Source organism: Tyto alba, unplaced genomic scaffold (genome assembly GCF_018691265.1).
Source record: "Tyto alba isolate M040663 unplaced genomic scaffold, T.alba_DEE_v4.0 Super-Scaffold_10, whole genome shotgun sequence".
NCBI lineage: Eukaryota > Metazoa > Chordata > Aves > Strigiformes > Tytonidae > Tyto > Tyto alba.
Window position 1 is genome coordinate 19269788 of NW_024881262.1, and position 14248 is coordinate 19284035.

Consider the following 14248-nt stretch of genomic DNA (forward strand, 5'->3'; position numbering starts at 1 on the left):
AATAATCAGAACCCTTCGATTTTAAAAAGTCTTTAGGGAGATAATTTTCACTTCACGTCTATTGAATAGGTTAGTGTACTAGATGCCTAAACACTATTGCCTGTTTAATTATAAATTATATTAAAGGATTAGAAACTTAAAATTAAAACATTTAAACAGGGTCTTCTAAATGAAAAATAACATCAGATACACTGTCATTCGTATATACTATCACTGACATGCAGAAAATGAGTACATTTGATAAATTACATCAAATTTTCACCATATGCTGCCGTAAAATTGAATGTGACCAACTGTAGCACCTTGCTACTTGTAATTACTAAGGAAAAGCAATTCTGCAGAGTACTACACAGCTTCTCTTACACTAAAGCATTGCTTAATGTTACAGCCAAGTTAAGTAGATACCATCTCATTTTAGAACATGTTATATTGTAAATTACTCAAATAACTTATATTTTCCAAATGTAACAACTGAAACATGCAGATAATATGCAACTTAACAAAACAAACGAACAAAAACTAAAAAACCCAACCAAACAAAAAAAAAAACCCAGCAATTCTATTAAAAACTTTTAACATTGTCAAAACAAATGAAAAAATATAACTATGCAGGAAAATTCTGAAGTAGTTAACTTGTGTCTTCTCCCAGCTGTTCTGAGGATAGGTAAGGTTCCAGAGGACTGTAAGGGTATTTCTATAACCATTCTTAAGCCGGACAGAAAAAAAATTAAAAAGCTAAAGGAGAACTCTAGTCAGACAACTACAGACTCATCACTATCTTCTGTTCCCAGACAAAACCATTTGTTCAGCAATGACCAGGGCACATAGTTTGTGGATACAACCAAGGTAAGAACACCAGAAACAGAAAACAGATTAATCAAGAATGAATCATGTCAAATCAACCATAATTCCTCCTTCGACAGGGCAACAAGCCTCAAAGAAAAGGAGAATTAGCAGATGTCACACATGCTGAAAGAATGCAGCACTGTCTCACAGCATTTGTCATAAAGAAGGCTTAAAAACTTTAAACTCAAACTACACTATGAAGATCTTTAAGTGGATGGTAAGCCTGACTTAATATTTATTAGTGATTCATTATCAAACAGGATATGGATCAAGTAGACTTCTGCAAGACTCTATTCCAAATATTATTTACAAATGACAAGCTAAGGGAAGCTGTAGGGGTCACTGGAGATGGCAGTACAATTTAAAGCAACCTTGACAAAATATATTAGTGTTTTGGAAAAAATCGTGTGCAATTCAATAAAGACAAACAGTTCTGAACATACCACAGAAATCATCAACTATACAGACAAGCTAGAAGTGACTGGCAAGTAGGAGAGCTTCAGGATTGAACCTGGGGCACACAGTGAATTATACAGCAACGCACGCATCAACATGTCAGACCACTATAGAAAAGACAAGTATTTTACTAGAAATACATAAGCAGGAGCACTATCTGGAAAGTAAAATGAAGTAACCTTCCACTCTACTCAGCAGTGGTCTCAGCTGGAGAACTGAGCCTACTTTTTGCATATTGCACAAAAAGAGCAGCAATAAAAAAAATGGAAAGCCCACAAGAAAAGAGTGAAGGAATCACAATCACTTAAGTCTATTGAAGAAATCTCTCAGATACAATTACCTCAAAATATGGAAAAGATTGTCACAAATACAAATGAATTCACTCCCTACATTCTCTATCCATAGGATAAGGAGTAATGGACATAAGTCACAACAAGAGATTTAAAACCAGTGGAGTAGAAGAACAGGCTGCCTAAAGAAACTGGAAGGTCTCCACCCAGATGAGGTAGAAGCCTCCCAGATCCTGCTGGGTTCAGGGCCCATCCTCTCCTATGTTTGCCTCTGCTTCACAAGGGAAAATGAGATACCCTGCAAAGAGCAGTCAGAGTTTATTGTAGTGATGATCTTTAAAAGTGCATTAGACTGAATATATTAATAAGTATAAATTATATATACACACATACATGTTTATATACGTTTGTCCTTCTGAAGTTATCACTCAGAGCATTTCTTCTGAGACCAGATTCACTCAGATCCTCTGTAATCTTTCTTGTTTGATAACAAAGTAGACTGAAATTATTCAATTGAAGTAAATTACTTAAAATTATTGGTTTATGTAATATTGAGTAAATTAATGTTCTTCTATCCATATGTCTTAGTCCAAAGTGGATACTCACTTTTTCAATTAAATGAACTTAAATATATTTGAACAACTAATCCTGGATAATACTTCAATGTCACTACTCTTGCAATTTTACTACATTTTACAGTGAATTGTAATTTTCAGTAGACCACTTTATTAAAAAAAAATTGTATAATGGATTTCTCGTCTGTGAGGCTGTCTCAGTTTTACCTGCAGGCATTAAAATTAATGGCAAAACTACAACTGTTTTTACAAGGTAGGATTATATGCAAAATTTAGAACCAAATGCTATGGATTTTGGCTGAAATTAATAAACAGTTTACAAAAAGCACAGAAGTTGTGTGAAGAAGTCTTGTCCAAGTATATATTACCAAGGCTCCTTTCACCTGTATTACAAATTTCACTCTTTCTTGTCTAATTCAGAAAACCAAGGTTACTCTATTTTCTGATTTTCATATAAATAATTCTGGATATAATCGAAACCTCTTACAATATCAGTGATAAAGCAACCTCTACAATCAACCGATTCCAAAATAGGATTTTTACACTATTCATAAGAATAGCAATGCCTTGACTGGAATGTATATTTTACTACCTAAAAATTGACTGTTTTTTTCAGACTAATGAAGAAACATTGTTGTGATTGCAATATGATAAGCTACTGCCTTATTTACTGCTGGTTAATAAAGAAAAAATGACAGTATTTTTTTTTTCCACAGTACCAATTTCAGTTTCTATAATACAAGCTGAACTTTGAACGGAAATAAAAACAGGGTTCTTGACTTTTTAAATTGCATGTTTTTTCTCTAAATGTCAATGAGCTCTATCAATATTAACTAATGTTCTCTCTGGTACCAAGAAATTCAAATGATGTCTCATTTAACTTTTTGTTTGAAAATGTAGATCTCCCCAGAGATCTTATGTATCTCAACCATTTGCTTCATACTAATGATAATTATACAATATGTCTAAATACTGTTTCCTGAAGACATTTGCCATCAAGCTGATGTGCACATTACTTCAGAAAAATCCTCTAAACAGAATTAATTATACTTTTTCATTTGGCTGCATAATTTCCCTGAAGACTGGTATCACTAGAGGGAAAATCATTTGGACTGCATTTGCTTTTCATGTATGAGAGATTCTAACCCAATGTTTACAAGAGTCTCGGTATCAATTTTAATATTAATATTGTTCCAGTATCCTTACAATGAATTCAAATCGATTTCTCACTGTTGGTGAATTTGTGCTGAATTATTTCAATTCTGTGGTGTCAGTCACCTGACTCAACAAATGAAAACAGAGCAAGAAAGTCTACACCAACCACTTAACTTCCATAACTTTTAACAGCAAGCCCCCAGTCTGGTAGGCATTATTATTTACACATGCAATTCTGCCACAGGACAAAGCCACCTATTTAGCAATAAAAGTATGTCTAGCTTAAGCCACTGCTGCAATATTTTGTGTTCCATGCATCTCCTATTCCAAGGCTAGGCTAGGAAACATGCATTCACTGAACAAGCAAACAAAGGAATAATATCAGTGACAAACTACAAGAAACTACACAGTACACTAATGTCATTTTTGAAGAACAACTAGTTTTTTGAGACCACGGGAATCAAATCTCAGTATTTATACATAGTCTATTTCCAAATTAACACAAGCACAGTCACTTGCACATGACAATTTAAATAATTTGCTACAAAATTTAACCTTGCTTAGAAAGTAGGCCATGTAGTCAATTTACCAGTACTAAACACATACCTGAATGCAAATTAAACCAAATTAAATGACTGCCTAAGTAAAAGTCAACTTGTTTTACACATCCCTATACAGGAAAATGCCATTCCTTCCTTAAATGGAAATGGGAAACTTAGTAATTTCGTAACACATTGGGAAAATAGCATAAAAAAGTAAAAGATGTATTTTACCAAAAAAATAAAGGCTATAAATGGTTCTCATCATGTGATGTCATTCCTGTCAAACCCAGAGTTTTTTTGGTTGATCGGCTGTTCTTAGCCCTTTTGTTCCTGAGGAACAGTATTCATGCATAAACAGTTCAACAGTAAATGTGAATGATTACCAGTGATATTCCTAAGCATTAGCAAGTGAGAAATTAAAAAAGCAGATGAAATAGGAAAATAAATACATACAAAAGATCTCATGAGGTTAAGTTTATTAGTGCTATGCAAAATACTTGTACTCACACCAGACACTGTACCAGGGTTGAGACTGAGAAGGGTACAAAGCAAAACAATTGAAACTTAAAACCAGGTTTGTCAAAGTATGTTCTTATGTTTTCAAATATATATAAGTTAGGTTTTGTGTGTTTTGTTTTTGGTGGGGTTTCTTTGGTGGTTTTTCTTTTTAATTAAAAGCTCATTATTCCTATTATGTTTACCTGTTTTGACCACGATTCCACTTTGAGATTTTGGTTTCCCATAGATCCTTGAGTGCAGATGAAATGAAGCAAAAGCTAATTGTCATCGTTGATTCATTATACATTGTAACTGTATAACATTTGCAGTTGTCAGCTATGAATGCTTATGACAATGACACAGGTCAAAAGGAGGCCTAGGGAAATGCGTAAGCCAGTTTTCAGAGATGCAGTGACCTACAGAAATGTTAAGACATCTTTGAGATCCTCTGAACTCCAGAATAGCAAGTCTCACTGTTTCTGAAAAACTGCAAAAAGAGCAATTCTGGACAGTCACAATATCAAACCTCAACACTTCTGAATGCTGAAAAAAAAAATAACATCCTCTACTCTTCTCCACTTCTAGATTTCCACTCTTCCACTATTTTCATCCTTTGTTACTTTTAACTTTCTGAAAAAGAAGTTTGAAAAAAACTGTAATGTCCAGCTTTCAACCCCAAAGTGTCTCCTTTCTCAATCTGATAAATATTTGAGTTATTTCAGAAACAACCTGAAAGACAGTATTTTCCTTTGAGTATAGGTAAAGGCCCTCCATGCAAAAAGGATAGATGACTTAAGACAGCACATGTCCAATTCTGGAAGAGGCATAGAGATTAAATATAAAATAACTTTTCACATGCCTGTTCTTCCATCAAAGAAATAATCCCAAGGATTGCTATACAAAGCCTACATCTCAATATCCTTACTTTACAGAAGGTGAAGATTAGAAGGGTATCACGTCTTTTTGAACTTCGCCATAACAAAAACATTAATGAGAAAGAAAATAATTAACAAGCCAGTAAAACCCTAAATCCTCTCCTAGCACACAAATCAAAGTTTCCAGTAGCCTCAGTATTACTTCAGAATCCTTCATTGGTTATGCATTCTCAAGTGATCCTGACACATCATTCCACTAAGGCAGGTCCAAATGTATTGCAAGTCTTTCTGACTGGACAGAATTTTGCCCCATTTATTGACATCTTATCTATTCAAAACTAAATTATGCAACTTGATCTACAAAGGGACACCATTTAATCAGACATTTCAAATATTACAACATGCCCTGAACATACAGATGAGCATGTAAGAGCAATGCTCTAAAAGCTATAATTTTTATGGTTCATTTCAGGGCAGTTGGAAGTTACTAATTAAAAATGTTGTGTTTTGGGAGATTAGTACTTGTTTTCTATGGCCCCCATTACCATTTAAGTGCTATCAAGACTGAATCTAACAATGTAGAGGTTCTTCAGACCAGGGCTCAATCTAAGCTTCTATAAAATTATGAAAATGTTTTTGACATTATTACTGGACCTTCTATATGCTTTCTACCCAAAGACATTTCTGCAGTAATGAAGTGAAAAACAACACCACTCAACCACTAAACCCATGCTTTTCCTCTACCAGGTACAGTACAATATGCTCATGGTTTTACTTCAGACATAATGTTCTTTCCTTATTCTTTAATAATAAAATAAACAGTAGTATTAAACATATCACCAAATAAAAACTATGTTCAGCTAACACAACAGTTTGTATTTTTTCAGAAGAATGTTTTTAATGCACTGAAAACTTTGGTGTTATGCTTGTAGTAATGCCATGCAAGTGACCTCTCAGCTCACACTTAAAATTGCATTTGCAACAGAGCACTCTGCAGTTCTTTTGTCTTTTAACCTAGGATTCAGAGGTGCAGTCAACCAGGTAATAAGTCATAAAGCAATAAAACCAGTGTTTAACATAAATAATATTTGAATTATCACTCTGGTCTAGGAAATGTTCTATCAGCTATACCATATTATCTGACAAGGAGTATGTCATTATTGCTCCCCTCTTTTTTTTTTTGACATCTTTCTGGAAAGAAGGAAATAGTATATAAGCTGTGATTTGGTAGTTTGTAAATTTGATGTCTGTACTTCACATATATTCTCCAATATGATTGACAGTTACAAAATATCATACAAGAAAATTAATGATTTGCAACTAGATCTCCAGAAATCAACTGCCAAAGAAGAGAAAGGCACTATTCTCACAGAGGTAGGGGCGAATGAACTGTGCTGGCAGAACTGAGCACACAGAAAAATTAAGGGAGACGAACAGCAAGACTGCAAAACAGAGAAACTGCATAAAATTTGCAGAATAGTGGATGATAGCTTTATCATAAATTAGAGGAGTGACTACAACAAATGGGCAGAAGGGACTAGGACACAAATAGTAAGCAAAGAGTTTTGCCAATGAAGCCCTTGTCCCTACAGAATATTAGTTTGGTTACTTTGCTAAAAACGCATGTCCCTTCTTCCTGTCAATCAACTTTTGTTATCTACTGTCAAATACTTAGTAATACCTTCTGGGCACAGTATTTCCATTTTTTATTTTGAAATGTGCTCAAAATAAAGGTTGTTAAGGAAAAAAGCAGACTGTAGCCTCAACACTTAGTTGTAGCCCCAACACTCCATTTGGATACCAGCTAACACTACGTATACTTCATACTATATTTCAAACTACTTCAGAGAGCCCAAATCTTTTCTCCTAATTTTGAAATATTAAATGCACTTACCCTGGGGAGATTAAATGAATAGCCACCAGCTCCACCCAACAAGCATATTTACTGGATATCTGCAATCCAAGGACACTGCTGACTCTTCCTGGATTGTAATGGTTGTTAAGAACTTTCAAAGCAAACAAGACTCCTGAAAAAAAAAAAAAAAAAAAAACCACAAAGAGAAGTGCTTGTGCCCAAATAATAAAAAAATGCAAACAACTTAACTACTGAAATTGAAGTACCATGAAATTTCACAGCACTACGAAGCACACTTGCACACCAGAACAACAGTTCTAAACTGATTTTTCAGTGCTACTTTTCAGTGACTTAAAACAAAAAAAAAAGGGGGATTAAAAAAATTACGTGTTTGTTAAACAGCCAATTCTAAATTGTTTTTTAATATGCCTACTCACTGTAGTTATTCAGGTAATCAAAACAATACAACCATAATTTAAAAACAGAAATTCTAGTTCAAATAACTGAGAAAATTATGGAACTCAAAAAAATGTTTCATGAGTTGAGAAAAGCCATTACTGCCAACAAGACAAACAGATACATGTGAAGCTCAACAGTAAACTCAAATTCTGAATTAGTAGAAAAACATCTTACATATATTCCAGAATCATTTGTTTCTGAAAAAAAAAAGTAGATAAATCAACTTTAATCGCAATATTCATTCATTTCTAATTAACTGCAACTGTTTTATCATGCAAGCAAAAGCCAACATGACAGAATGAATTCACATAATTTACTGGAACTTTCGAAATGTTTTTGGAAAAGTTCCTCTCAAGAGAAAGCTCATACAGTTGTCTGAAAAAAAAATCTGAAAAATCAACAAGTAAAAGACTTGACATGGAAAAGACAACAGAGTTGAACATCAATACAGACATACTAGATAAAAACATGAAAAAGGCTTCCCTCCCCTTCTAAAACCATAGAAAACAAGAGACAGAAAAATTCCTTAATCTATCCAGTGATGTAAATATGGTTATTCTAGGATCAAATATAAATAGGAATGTGTGCATGAGTATACACACAAATTCATGCTATTTGATGATGATAAAACTGGACTTGTTCAGAAACTATAAATTTACTAAATGCAGCATAGTTTGAGTCATCTCCACCCAATCCACCCTTGGCTCACCACAACCCTCTCTGTACAGCTTTTTTTTTTTTTTTTTTTAAGGTTTAAGTGTTTGGTCTGGTGTATTATCAGGTTCTATCCAGGGGTACATGGAGCAGGTCAGTTTCGTACATTTAAAATAAAATTTTAAAAAATAATCCAGGCATCCTAAACATCTTAAAACCTGTTAAAGTGAATGGGTCAAATATGCATACAGATTGCCTCTTAAAATAAAAAGTTATCAGGAAAATACTCGTATTTTCTTCAACAGCTGTTCCATAGACAAGCCACTTGCCCCAACTGAAGAGAAATTACATATACCGAAGGTCATGTTAAGCATGTTGAAGGTTTAGAATGATTGACTGTGAATACTAAGTCTGCCAGAGCTCCTTTAACCTGATGCCTGAATAATGGTCAAATGCATATGCACATAGGTTGCAGGCCCACATTTTCAAGGTTTGAATACTCAAAAGATGCTGTATAAGATAAGTGACATCAGAACAGGGTGCAATACTCGCTGTTAAAGCAGAACTATCTTATCTTGCAGAACATGTAAATTAAAATTCAATTAGATAATCCATAAATGGATAAAAACCTTGACTTCTTGTGCTCTGCACAAATGGCTTAGCAGATTAGAGGCTTAGTCCCATTCTCTTTTTAGTTCACTGAAAAATCCAAAATATATGCTCCAGCTGATACTATAGTATGGCTGACATAAGTTTCTTTGTAAGGAATGAAATGGGAACCCCAACGCCAATGCTTGCCCTGCCTGCCAGCACTGCTGCTCTTCAGTAACTTGGTCCCCTTTTGCCATAAAGCATGGGAAGCCATAAACCTACATATCTCCTGGATAATTATATCACTAAATCTACCTCCTCTTCTGTTGGTTTGAGGAAAGGGACATATAAATTGCTATACGGCTAAGTCAGAAGCTGGAGACTGGTGAAAAAAAACTTACAGTGAAATCTCACCACCGCCCAATTATATGGTAGTATTATATTCCCAGTTATATAGTATAAAGAAGTTTCATCATAAATTTTTGAAATATTCACTCTTCTCATTCCTAACAAGAACTGGGTTGATACTAAGCTGTTTTATGGTATGGACTGATAGGAACATATAGGAAAAACCTCACATGGATGGTGCATTATATAAGCAAATACCCAAAACTGATACTTCTTCACAACTTCTAGATCTCAACTTCTTATCCTACAATCTAGGATGATCCAAGAAAAGAGGTTCAAAAAGAAGTTTGATGGCAGCACCTCCCAGTTGTTCACAGAGAACATTAGAGAGCACACCTCCCCACAAATCACCCAGCAAAAGTAGGAGTAACAGGTAAGAGGTAACCCTAGAAAGTCTACCTGTGGCTGGACTGAGTGCACATATTTCAGTCATTTTACTGCTAATAATAAATATTCAGTAGGGTTCTGTAGTCATGCTTAGGGAACAGCAAGAGTAAGATGCTCTGCAAAGGAAGGATATCCAGAGGGAACAGGGAGGCAGGCAGGCAGGAGCCTCCCCAGTAGGGGCCCAGTCCCATAGCCCTTGGGCAAGTGCACAGGGCAGGTTGGTGATGGAAAGTGGGGTTGGCCAGGAGCCCAAATCACCAGGCACATCCTCCTGATGAAGCAGGGGCAAAGAAAGTCGGTAAGTCGAGTCAGGGCCCAGGTGAGAGGAGCATATGGCCAGGCACAGATGCAAAGCAGCTCAGACAGGGATGATGCAGAGGGCTTGAGCTTAGAAGTAGCTGCTGAGCAATGGGGTAAAAGACCCCCAGTTGAGGCTTCCCTCAGACATCTCACACACCTCTTTTCCCACTAGTCTGAGGTGGGTTCATAGCTACCCCATATCAGAGCTGTCCTCAACCACAGGCATCCAAACCCCTCTGAAGAGGTCACACTCTGGGCCCATACAGCCACCATAAAGGCCCATATGAGCTGGGCATGTTACATTACCACAGGGTGGGTGACCAGAGAATATGTGAAGCTCTAAACGAGCAACTACCAGAATGTTCCAATTAGTACCAATTAGAATAGCGCAAGGAACCCTCAGAGGTATTGAAGCACCATTTCGCAGGGATTGAAAAGGAGTGCTTGCCTTCTAATGCTAGGTCCCAATGACAGCAAGGAAAAACCCTATATATCTAGAAGAGCAGTGCTACTTCTCCAACTGGCTACAGATTTCTTTAAATAGAAGAAGTTCCAGGACTTGAAACTTTGATCTCCTAAATGAGAAGGCAAGATCATTACTGGAAGACGATCAATACCCAGAGTACATGCTTTAAATTTAAAAATGGGGTAACTTTACTGACATAACAACCACATACATGCATATGGATGTACACCTATCTTTTTTTTTTCATTCAACTAATATTGTTATATAGTATCTACAAATACTAATTTTACAGATGAAAATTGGATCGACTATGTGCCTTACCTGAAAAACCTACAGCACAATGCATTTCATACGAAGGATCATCCAGAATTTTCACAAGCATGAATTCCAGCACCATATAAACAACTCCAATCAGCACTGAAAATACTGCAACTATGTATGCAAACCATATGCTCTTAAGCTTTTTTTCCAGCATTATCCCCTTCCAAAGCATGGAAATCATGTTATAATATAAATGCCAGTCATCTGCATGGTGGACAGGAGAAAGCAGTAAACGCTGCCAGTTCCTTCTGTAGAAGGCTTCATTTACACTGATACACACTTCAGACAGTGGCCTCACAGGATTCAGAAAGAGAAAAATATTCAGTGCAAGTACCCCAAGGGTAACAGAAGGAATGTTCTGGAGTCCAACTTGAGAAATCTGATAAAGCAGCAAAAGCAGTCCAGCATTGACTCTTCCCTGTCTCCGTTGCATTATTACTTCTTATTCAAAGAAATGTGAAGATTAATCCAATTTCTAGTCTTCTGTTTGAATTCAAAACCATAGAAATGTGGGAAAATCTGAGAGAAAAAAAAAAAAAAAAGATAACGGCATTATTATACATATATGGCTCATTACTGCCTTTTTTTTTTTTTTCAACACAGCAAATTCTTCAAGCTAATCAGCTGAGACCTTTTTTAAATCAGAACAAAATTCAAATGAGAAAAAAAATCATGATTTCTAAAATGGAATAAGATACAAATAAAAGGTATTTACACAGATAATTCAGAATCATTGTGAGAAACATGAGTCTGCAACCTGTCTTTCATATCCCTGGGCAGGCTTTACTTCACCTATAAAATTCCTAGGTGTTCTAGACATGTTCTCATTAATATCCCGATTCTCTCACAGTTATTAAAATTTCAGGAAGTAAACCAGTTAAAAATTCTCTAGAATCTCGGTTTTCAGGCTTCTTATCCATGCTACTTTTTTTTTCTCGATCATTTTTCCAACTTCTACAAATATTCAATACAACCTAAGAATGAAAATTAGAAGCTATAATTTCAAAAAGTAAGAGACACATCTAAGCACTCCTAAATGTAAGCTTTAAAAATTGTTATTGCTTTCCTAGTGACTAAAATTTGAAGTTTAGTTTAAAAGTATGTGATGGAGAAAAAAAACTGTAGGAGGAAATCATATGCAAGAACAGTACATAAAATTTCCAGACAGTTATAGCAAAATATTCATCTCTGCTCTATTTATGACAAATAAAATGGTGGATTAAAAAGGGCTATAATAGTTCTAGATCTAGTGAGAAATAGGGTTACTATGACAAAAACTGAGAAAGGGCATTGAGCTAAACTGTGCAAGCCTATAAAGAGAGGCGGGAGGAAGCTGCACTGGAGAATACAGCACAAGGTGACATGGAGTTTCTGGAGACTGGAACCGCCTGCGGAAGACAGGAAGAGACACTGAATTTCAAGTAGCTTCTGAGGGCCACCCCAAGTTGGCCAGTATTATTTTTAGTTCTCAAAACTCTCCAAGGGGGCACAACAGTAGCATGGCCACTCTTCTCCACCTCTAGGATGCCAGTTCTTCACTGAACTATTGAAGATATGTAACACATTATTTCACACAAATATCAACTATGCAGAGCCAGCAAAAGTACACCTACTCTTCAAAAGTTTGCCATCAGATTTCAAATTAAACTTCCTGAAATATCTAGATACGTCCAAAATTCTGATCTCAACATCCCGTGCATCACCTTTTACATATTATAGTCAGAATAAGTTGCTAATATACTAATTTTTTATTTAAATACCTTTCCAATTCATCACATCAAATGCTTCTTCTGTAAACATTTTTATTAAATAAACAAACAAAGATCTAATTTTTCTGGAGGACAACAGAAAAAAAATACACCTTTATAAAGGGAAAGGGATAACAGCTCAAGATACAAAGTTTAACATTCCACATTACGTCTGTTAGGACTTACTAAGTTTCACATTTCTATAGACCAATGGTATGACTGCAAACTACTAAACATTTTTCTTTAGGTGTTCAGACTATCATTAATAATGATTGCACTACACAAAGTAAGTGAACACACAGAAAAGAAGGAAATCACCTCTGAATGACGCTATCCTATAACAGCAAAAGAAACTATGAAACCTGCACAGGGTTGAACATCAAAGAACATCATCTAAGTGCCAGCCTACCTCCTCTACTTAGATATAAGAGAGAGGAGCATATACTTTCATGCTAGTTCACACACATAATTACTTAATGACACTTCTTATAGTTAAGTTTAAGTTATTCTAGTCTCTGGATTTCTCTTTAAATTACTTTTATGCTTATTATATCACTTTAATAGAAGGAAAAATAACCCTGGTAGCATCCTTAAAGCAACTGCAGAACAGAATTCAAGTAGAGTATTTGCTACATTAAAAGGAAATTCACTGCATTTTCCCATGGTCTAATCTCAGAGATGCTACTGAACATCTAAATCTTGACCAAAACAGCAGAAACATGCTTTATACCAGGCCTCTTGAACATATAACTAACTAGACATGCCCTTAAAAAACAATTTTTAATCCTCACAATTGAACTACAGAAACCACAGCTGTAGTCCCTACAAAGTTCAAATGAGCCAAGACCTCTTAAAGTATAAACTGATTGTTGTAGATGATAATTAACATTATCAGCCTTTGACTTTTTAACATCAACGTTACAAAAAAAAAAAGTACTTAGCTAATCAAAAGTTTAGTCAATGTCATTCTCTTTTCTCACACTACATGGTCTGATACCAGGTCTACCAACATCTCCAAACATGCATCTGCCCAAACCTCTGACTTCTCATACCACTGACACAGCTACATTTTTTCCAGCACAGAACAGTTGACATAAAAACTGTTAGAATTTAAAAATCAACATTATTTAAACCCAAGTTATGTGGAAACGCCAAAATCTTGCCATACCACGTTGTTCAAAGTGCCAAACACTACAGTCTTATTTAAAGTTTACACACACACACCCCCCTTTAAATTGGAAACTAAAGAGTATCAAAACACTTTTAACATACATGCACCTAGGAAAAGGGACCCTTATAAAACACATATCTTTACGATAATCACATAACATGACTGGAAATGGTTTACACCATGATTACAGTAGTGCTATGTATTATAAAATTATTCCCATTATTGGGAAGAATCAAAAATGTCAGCCAAGACACATTATGTGTTTGATTAGAAAGGAAAAAGATATAAGAAAGAAAATAGGAGTTACTTGAGAGCCTTATGGAACACAACTCACTTAAAATATATAGAGCTTTCAACTGTTCGAACATTCTTCCTCAGCCTCTACTCTGTTTATTAAAAGTCTAATGAGGCTTGAAACAATGAAGCACTTATTCCTTTTTCTTTTTTGAAAACATGCCACCCACTTCAAAATGTATAAATTTCCAGAACAGACTTGAAATAGACATTTGTCTTGCATCTAGGCTGCCACGTGTCTGCATTTTTGTCACCTACTCAAGATAAATGTCTGAACTAAACATTCTTGGAATTTGTTTGTTTGTTTTGTACTAACCAAGTGCAAAGCATTTAAACTTTTATTCTTTTATTTTTACT

At 35.2% G+C, this 14248-nt stretch overlaps 1 protein-coding gene across 4 annotated transcripts in view; it reads right to left on the reverse strand.

Annotated features, from left to right (window-relative positions):
- RHBDD1 (rhomboid domain containing 1) overlaps nucleotides 1-14248 on the reverse strand; it is a 49923-nt gene that overhangs the window by 30515 nt on the left and 5160 nt on the right. For all 4 annotated transcript variants that reach the window (XM_042800091.1, XM_042800078.1, XM_033005522.2 and 1 more), the window contains exons 2-3: nucleotides 10679-11197; nucleotides 7132-7264 (exon numbers count right to left, since the gene is read on the reverse strand). In XM_042800091.1, coding sequence (XP_042656025.1) covers nucleotides 7132-7264; nucleotides 10679-11111 — 566 coding nt within the window. In that variant the 5' untranslated portion in view covers nucleotides 11112-11197. The remainder of the gene's footprint in view (nucleotides 1-7131; nucleotides 7265-10678; nucleotides 11198-14248) is intronic.